We start from the raw sequence: 10,905 nt of genomic DNA on the forward strand, positions 1-10,905 counted from the left end.
AGCTCATCCTAGATTCCAAAGATGATCCAGTCTAAACTAGAAACAATGACTGTCCAAAGGCACCACTATCCATGATGGTCCTAGTGCTAGGTGTATTTTCACAATTACAATTCATGGATTAAAAGTTGTGCTACTCTTAAAGGCTTGAAGGTGAACAAGCGGCCATCTAGCTCAGAAGCAATAAAACCCACATGGAAGAAGCACACCAGCCGATGCAATCACGAGGTGCCAAAGGGACCAGGTATAAGGCATCATGCAAAAAAAAAAGAATATATATATATATATGTGTGTGTGTGTGTATGTATATGTGTGTGTGTGTGTGTGTATATATATATATATATATATATACCATAGTGAATGAAGGGGGAAGTGCAGAGTGGAGACCCGAGGCCCAAGTGTCGACCACTGGAGATCCCCTCATACAGGGGTTTAGGAGAGGAGATGGGTCAGTCAGGGTGCGATGTAGTACAGATGAAGAGCACAGCTTTCCCCCAGATCCTGGATGCTTCCTCCCCCCAACTACCATGATCCGAATTCTACCTTGCAGGACTGGAGAGGGCAGAGGTAGTACACTGATGCATATGGGAGCTGGAGGCACAGGGAATCCAGGGTGGATGATACCTTCAGGACCAGGGGTGTGAGGGGCGATGCTGGGAGAGTGGAGGGAGAGTGGGTTGGAAAGGGGGAACTGATTACAAGGATCCACATGTGACCTCCTCCCTGGGAGATGGACAGCAGAGAAGGGGGGAAAGGGAGACTCCGGATAGGGCAAGATATGACAAAATAACAATCTGTGGATTATCAAGGGCTCATGAGGGAGGGGGTAGCAGGGAGGGAGAGGGGAAAAAAAAGAGGACCTGATGCAGAGGGCTTAAGTGGAGAGCAAAGCTTTGAGAGTGATTAGGGCAAAGAATGTACAGATGTGCATTATACAATTGATGTATGTATATGTGTGGATTGTGATAAGAGTTGTATGAGCCCCTAATAAAATGTTTTAAAAAAAAGTTGTGCTACTTCTTGCTGACTCTCTGCCTTAAAAGTTGTTTTCTCTTTCCCTGTGTCAAAGAGAACAATTGATTTTAATGTAACTATAGATGATAATTATAGGAATAGGTTTACATATGGGTGTGGGTGTGAGTGTGGATGGATGTGGATGTGCATATAAATATAGATAGATGGATAGATAGATAGATAGATATAAATCTAGTTATAGAGATAGCTAGATATAGATAGATAGATGATTGCCTTTGAGTCAAATCGGAATCACAGTAATCCTAAATGTTATAAGTAGAACTGCTCCTTAGGGTTTTCTTTGCTGCAATCTTTATGGAATTACATTACCAAGCCTTTCATCTATGATTCCTGGTTGATTTGAACCACCAACCTTTAGTGAATTTGTTCAAACTACCAACCTTTAGGTTACTAGCTGAGCACAGATAATTTGTTCCATCAAAAGAACCATTATTGTTTATAGCTCAATGCCAGTTGTTGTTTGGAGTATTTTAGAAACATATATTTATTTTGTCATCATAACAGACTTTTGAGAGTACCATAATACTAATGGTCCTTGTACTTTGCAGATGGTGCAAGTCATGCACAAAGGTTGGATCATTTACTCAAAGACAACATGGACAATGAGCGGCTAGGCTTAGTAGCTAAGCCTGCTTCAAAGTCCGTACTCTAGACTATTTCTTTGTTCTGACTTTAGAGTAGCCCTACTCCCTGTAATTTTGTCAAATGGACTTCTCGTTTACTATTATTGGTCCATATCCTCTGGCCTTATATTGTTCTGGTCTTCTAGGATTTGCCATGTAATTACAAGTACTCTGGCTCACGCACTATGTCAATTATCTGCCAACCCCTCAGACACTAATTAAACAAAACAGCAGAGATAAATTCCCAGCCATACAAGAACAAGATGCTGCTCTCATAGGGAAGTCTGCAGAGAACAATCAGATCCTAATGCAATAGAGTGTGGCAGAAGAGGTCGATTAACCAAAGGGATAATTTTTTAATGGACAGGGAGAAGAATGTGGTGCTGATATGTCATTTAACATGCTTCCCTTCATCTGAAGACTCATAGTCCACCGTTTCAAAGTCCCTGAAGGGGCCAGAGCTAGAACAGAACTTCAAAGTTCACCAACCAACTGGGAAAAGTCCAGACAAGCATTGAGTCTCCCCAGTGAGTGTTTTTCATTGGAAGGTAGGTTTTTCTTCTGGACTGGGAATAATCTATCAACACCTGCTCAGGGACAACGTTCAGTTAAGGGTGGTCCCAGAAGTCTCATCAGAGAAACTGGCTATGTCTTCCCAGAAGAGAAAGCAATGCGATTGCATTTCCCCCTAACTAAGACCACCAACTGGCTGCTCATAAAACCGCCATTTCTCAACCCAATCCTTCGGTATGTGCCTGGGTGCCATGGCGGTAAGTGATCAATCCTCAATTATAGACATACTAAAATCTTCAAAGTTAAATACAGATCAGAACACTGTGGCATTGCTAAGAATAGTGTGTTCTGGGATAGAGGATAGTCGGTGATTAGGCAGTCGTGTATTTCAAACTAGAAAATAATGGAAACAAAACAGTTCACCCCCACCTTTATACAAAAAGCAACTTGGTTCTCATTTGGAGGCATGAATGCTGCCCAGAGCTTACAGGATCCTGAGCATCTCTGCCTGTGCATCCCAATGTTTTTGATGAGGAATCCCCATCACAAGAGCAAAATTAAGCCTAATTGCAGGTGGCAAGAGAGGACCAGATAAGTCTATTTCAGTAGCAAATTAAAATACTCAGACAAAATAATAAGGCCTAGCATGTGAGTGGGGAGTAAGTATTTAGCATCCCCTACCCTGGTGGCACTGGGCCATGTGATGCCAGTCTGCTCACAGCAGCCAGCATGTTCACCAAGTGGCTCTTGTCACTGCTGTGTCCAGCTCCCTGTTGTTTCCTTTGCCCTATTCCTCACCACTAGAAAGAGTCGTTGATGATGCTAAGGCCCCACAAAGGATCGAGAATAAGTTGTCATCTGGGAAATGGCTTTAGCTGTTATATTTGTCAATTAAATATAATTTAAAATTATGTTTAATTTTAAATATTTATTTATTTTGTGAATTAATTGCTTTTCTCCTCTGTTTAATGAATGTTGATGGTACAACATATAAGACATATCCTTGTTCAAAAATTGCAATCTACATTGAAATCAAAAGTAATATGCAGGATATGATTAGTAAACAGTATGAATATAGCATAGCATAGTATAGAGTTTTCATTGAGCAGTATGCCTCATGAATGTGTTTGTAAAAAGTGATTGTTAGGCATCTGGAGACAGTGCTGTACTGGGTCAGGGTTAAGACGTCTAGAGACCTAGGAGCCCTGGTGATGTAGCAGGCTGTCCATTGAGCTGCTGAACATAAGTTGGTGGCTTGAGCCCACTAGTCACTCCCCAGGAAAAAGATGAAGCAGTCTGCTCCTGTAATGACTTTCAGCCTCATAAGCCTATAAGGGGAACTTTACTCTGTCCTAGAGGATTACTGTGAGTCAAAATTGGCTAAAAGGCAGTGAGAGTTGGGTTGAGAGTTGATAGGAAGCTGATTCCCTGTGTGAAGTAGCATCGGGTGAAGAAAGTAGTTCTCCCTATGGAGTCACACTCTGGCTCTGGTCTGAAACAAGGTGGGCATCTGAATCTTATGAATTTCTCAGTTTTCTCAGTTATTCAAATAAGACATGAAACAATACATATATCTAGTGTTGTACACAGGAACTGAAAGGTTACCAGGTATTTAATACTGATTTATTTCCCTTCTTTCAGTGTTTGTTAGGAAATGTGTTTTAAAACATCTTATGTTAAAGCATATAAAATTACATCTTAAGTCCCTTTGATGAATATGATTATAGGTAATTAAAACCCTTTATACTAAATGGGCATGTAGGAGATGATTAATATGTGATAAACTCATGAAGAAAGTTTCATGAAAGGAGTGGAAGTTGAGCTATATTGAAATTAGAAGGATGGGGAGAGAGAACAGGAGATATTGCAGGTGTGATAATACGGGATGGGCAAAGGTCTGAGCCTAGGGAAATACAGGCGAGCATGTGTCTGGGCTTCAGCTACAGTGAACTGGATTATACTCGATGGAGCAAAATAGAAATTTTTTTCAGACTCTCTTTTGTTGTGCCTGATAATGTCTTAATCTTTACTCAGAATTCATACTCGGTAGCAAGAATGCCATCTGAACAGGACAGAAAATACAAAAACTGATGAGAGAAAAAATGCTTTTTTCTTGTTGTGATGGAAGAATTCCTGTCAATATCAGCTCCAGAAAACATCCTCATCCATACACTACACGTGCAAGATTCCGTCCCTTGTGCTATCTTGCTAGTTATATCCCTAACTGGTCAAGCAAGTTAAGCAGTGCCTTCTCCTGCTCGCCCAAGTTGCAAAAATGCTACATTAAATTTTAGATCGAAATATTAGATATTTTGAGCCAATAGATAATAAAACCTTATGGACAAGCTCCTACGTGTGTGTGTGTGTGTGTGTGTGTGTGTGTGTGTTTACAAAGTTACTAAACTATATGGTCCATTTACATTTTGCACTACAGGACTTCAAAAATTTCATGGGAAATTTCCATTATCTTCTAATTACATTTTTCTACAAGCTTTTTATACTTCTTTCATATATATATATATATATATATATAATCTAGCATGCCAACAGGAGTGGTATAAATATAGTCTTAAAGATACCCTGTGACAATGCTATATGCTGTTAAGTCAATTCTGGCTAACAGTGGCCCTAAAAAATAAAAAGAATAAAACTGTCCCCGGGGTTTTTCCTAGACTGTAATCTTTAAGGGATAAGATCCCTGGGTCTTTTTTCCATGGAGAAACTGATTCATTCCAACAACACACCTTTTAGTTAGTAACAAAGAGCTTAACCTTTGCTCCACTCGGTAGATAACTGTGATATTTTCTAAATAAACCACAGAAGATTCAATGTGAAAAGGATGCAGTCTCTACCTAGAAGAAAGTAATTATATATTGATATTGGGTTAATATTTAGGTAATTGGATGTTTTAAAGATAGCTTGGATCCTAAAACCTGCATTCTCAAAATGTGACTTGATTATTACACATAATAATAAGATAATAAGATGTAGACAAGATTTATAGGAACATAATATAGTAGGAGTCCAGACAGGCTCTGCTCCAGACAATGTGGTCAAGTTGCAGATAGAATGTACCTCAGATATTATGTAAATAGGAGCAATCGAATAAGGTCAATAAATAACATGCAGAGCATTCTTTGAAATTGCTTGAATATTCTAACTTGGGATGACTGATGCAGAAACAGCCATGAACTAGAAGGAACTGGCTTGATTTGGAGGAAGATTGCCAATGAGTTAAATGTGTGTTGCATTTATTAACAATGCTGGAAATGGTACGTATTGTTTATGGAGGAAGTCATAACTCAGAAATAGGTCTGGAAATTTGCGTTTGTGGGAGATGTGGAGATTTATGCATTTGGCCAGAACCTGAGCAAGTGTCTTGGGGTTTACTTGTATTTAGGGAGTGAGAAGGCAAATAAGTCAAGGAAAGAGAGAGTGCAGGAACTAGAGCAGAGCTCTGATTTTAAAAGGATGGACGGTGGGGCCTAATGCAGGACAAGAAGGCTAAGTTGGCATGATATTTGCGTTTGCAGTTCAGAAGTCATGTAGAAGTTTCTCTCCCCGAATCTCTACAGAGTCATCGCCTTGACATGGCTCTCTCACCTCTCTGTTCCTGCGTCCTTTTTATCCAGATACATGCACTGCTCCTCTTACTGCTTTCCAAGTTACCAGATACTTTTTACAAAGGAAAGTGCTGCAGAGAATATGGAGAGAATAAACCCAAAAGCCAACCCACTGCCATTAAGCTACTCTGACCAAAAGCAGTTGTGAACAGGATTTTAACGACTGTGATCTTTATGGAGCAGACAGTCTAGTCTCATCTTTCTCGCAGAAAGCAAGTTCAGCTATGGCATTATCACTTACTACTTTATAAATAAAGTAAGACGGGTCAATTAACCTCTCTGGCCACTATGACCAATGATAAAATTGAAGTGAAAATATTACCTTAGTGCGTCATTAGAAAATTAAATAAGATAATTATGTAAATGTGTTATCACAGTTCCGGGCTCATAATGAGAGCTTAAGAATTTTCTTTTTCTATTAAACATGGGCTATGCTACACTCTTTCTCATTTCTAATTTCCCCTACTCTTTCCTGCTTTTCTTCACTACTCCTGTAACGTCTTTATTCCCCAGCTTGGATTCGGAAAAGAAACCCTGGGATCAGTAATCGAGCACAGGACGGAAAGGGAAATGACGCTTATACCATTTCAGCTTAAAACATAGTCTCCACCGGCTCTCCTGCCATAGCTCCCTGCATCAAAATGAGAACACTGAGTCCTAACTAGAAGTAAAATTGTTTCCGATGAAATTTATCCAAGGAACATTTCTGATATAATTGTCGAAATAAGTGCATTAATTGTTTAAAACAAGGAATATCAAAAACTTCAGAGCAAATAGTGTGTCATTTTTAAAGAACAGAAGGAACAAAAGAGATCTTCACCTATTTATTCACTTAATTCCTGGATTTAAGGTTGGTTGGGTGTTTTCTTCCCCTTCAGAAAATAGCAGAGTTTGGTTGTTGTTTTTTTAACAGTTTTATTGGCGCATAATCCATGTATCATACAATTCAATTGTAGAATGAACTGTGTAATCACCATCAGTTCTAGTGCTCCCTTACATTGTTTGCTCCCCCAACCCCTCGCCCTTCCTATCTGCCACCCCTAGCCGCCACCTCTGCTTCCCCTACAAACCCTTACATCAGCCTTATCTGTATGCGTCTATATCTTCTGTGCTCACAAACTGGAAAACCCAATAGAAACAATTTTTAAAAAGAAGCAAAGTAAAGTGGTAAGGATAAAATAATACTAATATAAAGATAAAATACAGATAAGGAGTAAGAAAGAAATGACCACCATCAGTATTGAAAACACCAGGGAAGAAATGCTTGTCACGGATCAAGCAAGAAATACTTGCCCCTAGACCAACAACAGGTTGGGCAAGAGGGAGGTCAGTTGACCAAATATCAAGTTCAGCCCAGTATAATAGCAGTTACAATGATGCCTGTCTGGTGGTGACGCTGTTCCAGACCCTGGCCTGTGGCCAGAGGGGGTCTGCCAATGGCTTTAATCTGACTAGCTGCTCTGCCGACCAGTTTGGGGCTCCCACTGTCCTCCATAGCCTTCTATGGATGCTCGCAATTTGAGCTCTGATACTTTTCTCTTTGTCATGTTTGAATTTTGTTATTGTCATCTTTGGATCCCACAAGTTGGTGTCCTTCCTGCATGTGGACTTAGCTGACCCCTCACTTAGATGGCTGCTTGTTCAAATGCCTTGAAGACCCCCGAGAGCCGCTACCATCAAGAGCAGAGAGTTCTTTAGAAAATAGGTCCAGGGTAGGAAGAAATAGATTTGTTGTTTCATCACAGCTGAACAGCACCCACTTTATGCATAAAGTATCACATAAGACACTAAGCCTGGATCTTTGATAAATGATCTGCACTTAATTTATTTTTAATTCTATCATAAACTGCAGCTTGCCCATCATGACCTTACATACTTAATTTCCAACAGGACAGACAGTGCTGGGAAAGAGTAAGCACTTGGAGGCCAGCAGAGTTCAGTGAAAAGTTTGTGAGTAATTGATGGCCAATCCAGTTTCTACTAACAATAACTCTCACTCAAAACTCAAAAAACCCAAAAACTCATTGCCATTGAGTCAATGCCAACTCATAGCAACCCTGTAGGACAGGGTAGATCTTCCCTGTGAGTTTCTGAGACTGTAACTGATTATGAGAGTAGAAATCCCAGTCTTTCTCTTGAAGAGCAGGTAATGTTTTGGAATTACTGACCTTGAAGGTAAGCAGCCCAATGTGTAATCAGTAAACCACCAGAGATCCTAAGTTAAAGCTTAGGGGGTAAGTATGTGGACATCAATAAAGCCTTTCTCTGTTCACAAAGCCCTTACATTTGCTCTATGACACTCCCCACCTTCCCCCCTTCACCACACACATAACACACACACACACACACACACAGCCTAAGAAAGTAGACAGGGAGAAGTCAAGCATCCCAATGAGGATGGGAGCTACTTCAGATTTTGGCCAAATTGGAAGAATGGTACAATTTATAGGGTAATCTTCTTTTATCACACACTTAATATTCCTTTTTTGTTTTATATCATTTTATTAGGGACTCATACAACTCTTATCACAATCCATATATCCATCCATTGTGTAATATTCCTTTTTTATCCCCAAGGCTCCACATTTAAAGTAAGAATGTTATTGACCTCTTACAGGTGCATAAATTGTGGTTTGGAAAGATTCAATGGTATAAGCGACGCCACAGAGAAGATAAAGAATGGACATGTGTGCAGGTGTTCAGGCTCCTGGTCTGATTGCTGTGCTCTCGTGATTTTCCACAGAGGTAAAGACGATCAGGTGGGGCCGAGCCTTCATAAGAAGCACCGGTGCAAGAATGAAGAACAGCACTCATTCCGCCTCTCAGGTTGGCTTCATCCCAAATTTCTCAATTCGTTACAGGTGCCAGATGATGAACCAGCATGAGAAGTGGCAACCAGAGTTTCTTGGAGCATTCTCCGAAAAACTTTATCCTGCTGGGTGTCTCTGAGAGGCCATGGCTGGAACTTCCTCTTTTTGTGGTCCTTCTAGTTTCCTACATTCTGGCCGTGTTGGGCAACATTGCCATCATCACAGTGTCCCGGATCGATGCCCAGCTCCAAAGTCCCATGTACATCTTCCTCAGCCATCTGTCCTTTCTAGACCTCTGCTACACCACCACCACAGTCCCACAAATGCTGTTCAATATGGGCGGCTCCAGAAAGACCATCAGCTACGGTGGCTGCACGGTTCAGTATGCTATTTTTCACTGGCTGGGCTGCACTGAGTGCATCGTCTTAGCTGCCATGGCCCTGGACCGCTATGTGGCCATCTGCGAACCCCTCCGGTATGCCGTGATCATGCACCACCCTCTCTGCCAGCAGCTTGTGGCGGTGGCCTGGGTCAGTGGCTTTGGCAATTCCCTAGTTCAGGTGATCTTGACAGTGCAGTTGCCCTTCTGTGGAGAGCATGTGCTAAACAACTTCTTCTGTGAAGTGCCAGCCATGATCAAGCTTTCATGTGCTGACACGGCAGTGAATGATGCCACCTTGGCTGTGCTGGTGGCCTTCTTTGTTTTGGTCCCCCTAGGTTTCATCCTTCTCTCCTATGGTTTCATTGCCCGCGCGGTGCTCAGGATTCAGTCCTCCAAGGGACGACACAAAGCCTTTGGTACCTGTACTTCCCATCTGGTGGTTGTCTCCCTCTTTTACCTACCTGCCATCTACATGTATCTGCAACCCCCTTCCAGCTACTCTCAAGAGCAGGGGAAATTTATTTCCCTCTTCTATTCCATAATCACCCCCACTCTCAATCCCTTCATCTATACCCTGAGGAATAAAGACGTGAAAGGAGCCCTGAGAAGACTCCTGGAAAGGATGGGGGAACTCTGCTGATGGAGAACGGAAATGTGGTCATTTTTATGTGTTGAAGGATACTTAATAAGTATATTGTGTTCTTAAAGCATTCCTCATTTGGTGTGTAATGAAATTGTGTAGGTTTTTGAGAAACCTGGGGGCCCCAAAAATCCTATCCAAAATATATTGCCCCTATGTAAGTACAATTTCACCTGCATAATAAATTCTTTAACTCTAAGAGACTACGCATGTCCACAAATTGTTTAAACAGACTTGGATTTAATGAGTATTTGACAAATTATTTAATACCTACTTTCTTGATCCTTCTTCCTCCTCATCTTCCTACATTTCTCCCATCTGTTTTGACTCTCCTTTCATTCTTTCCTTACTGTTCTTACGTATACATACCATGAAATGGAAACATACTTTACTCAAAATGAATTTATAGTCCTCTCCATTTTCCCCCCACAGTGATGGAATCTTTAGGGAAGCTTACATGTTGCAATTCCGGGTCAGGTGTGCTCAGAAAACAGTTCTTCGGTCAGACACGCCTCTTCTGTCCTATGCCCATAGGCCTGCCTCTCTCTGGTCCTCAGCCCTCAGTCATGGAGCCCTTTGACCCCTGCCATACTTACTCCTGCCAATCAATGCTCAAATGGCCCTCCACTCTACTTTACCTGAGCCTCAGCCTCCGTCAAGCGAGCTCCTTTGATCCAATGTCTAGGAGCACCCCACTCTGCATGTGATCCTCCTGCCCCGAAACATTCCGCTTTCTCTCTCCATCGCCAGGGAACCCATTGCTCTGTCTCATGCTCTCTGTGCTGCTGCCCACGGCTACCGCCACTTCTCTGGTGTCACAGCTCTCTGTCTGATCAGGGTGACCCAATGAACTTGGAATCCTAAGAACACACTCTACTGCGTCCTTTTTTCTTGGTGTAGTGAGCTCCCTCTTCTCCACATAAGCTTGCATATCTACACATTATAGGAATTTTTCATCTTCCTTTATCTCCTCATGGCCATCAAATTAATTTTATGATATCTTCTCATGCATTCCAATTTCCTTCCATAGAAAATGTCCTCCATTAACTGGAACCCTGCACACGCATATCACTCATACCAAGAATCACGTGTCTTCTAATAAATGCTCACTGACAACCACCCTAGAGGACATCATATAAATGCTCCAAAGCGTTTCCTAGGTTATAATGTTCACAGGAGCAGATCACCAGGTCTTTATCCACAGAGCTAGAAACTGGTGGATACAAACCTTTGTTATCAACTGAACGTGTAACTACTGAAGCACATACACATACAAATCCAT

At 41.4% G+C, this 10,905-nt stretch overlaps 1 protein-coding gene across 1 annotated transcript; it reads left to right on the plus strand.

Moving 5' to 3' along the window:
• Positions 1 to 8,672: 8,672 nt before the first annotated feature.
• Positions 8,673 to 9,623, plus strand: LOC142440450 (olfactory receptor 2B11). The gene has a single exon (XM_075542885.1). It carries the CDS (start codon positions 8,673 to 8,675, stop codon positions 9,621 to 9,623), a length of 951 nt encoding a protein of 316 aa, XP_075399000.1.
• The last annotated feature ends 1,282 nt before the right edge of the window (positions 9,624 to 10,905 follow it).

The sequence above is a fragment of the Tenrec ecaudatus genome, chromosome 2 (assembly GCF_050624435.1).
Source record: "Tenrec ecaudatus isolate mTenEca1 chromosome 2, mTenEca1.hap1, whole genome shotgun sequence".
Classification (NCBI taxonomy): Eukaryota; Metazoa; Chordata; class Mammalia; order Afrosoricida; family Tenrecidae; genus Tenrec; species Tenrec ecaudatus.

Coding starts and splice junctions, on each gene's coding strand:
- LOC142440450 (XM_075542885.1), top strand. CDS start 8,673: ATGAGAAGTGGCAACCAGAGTTTCTTGGAGCATTCTCCGAAAAACTTT.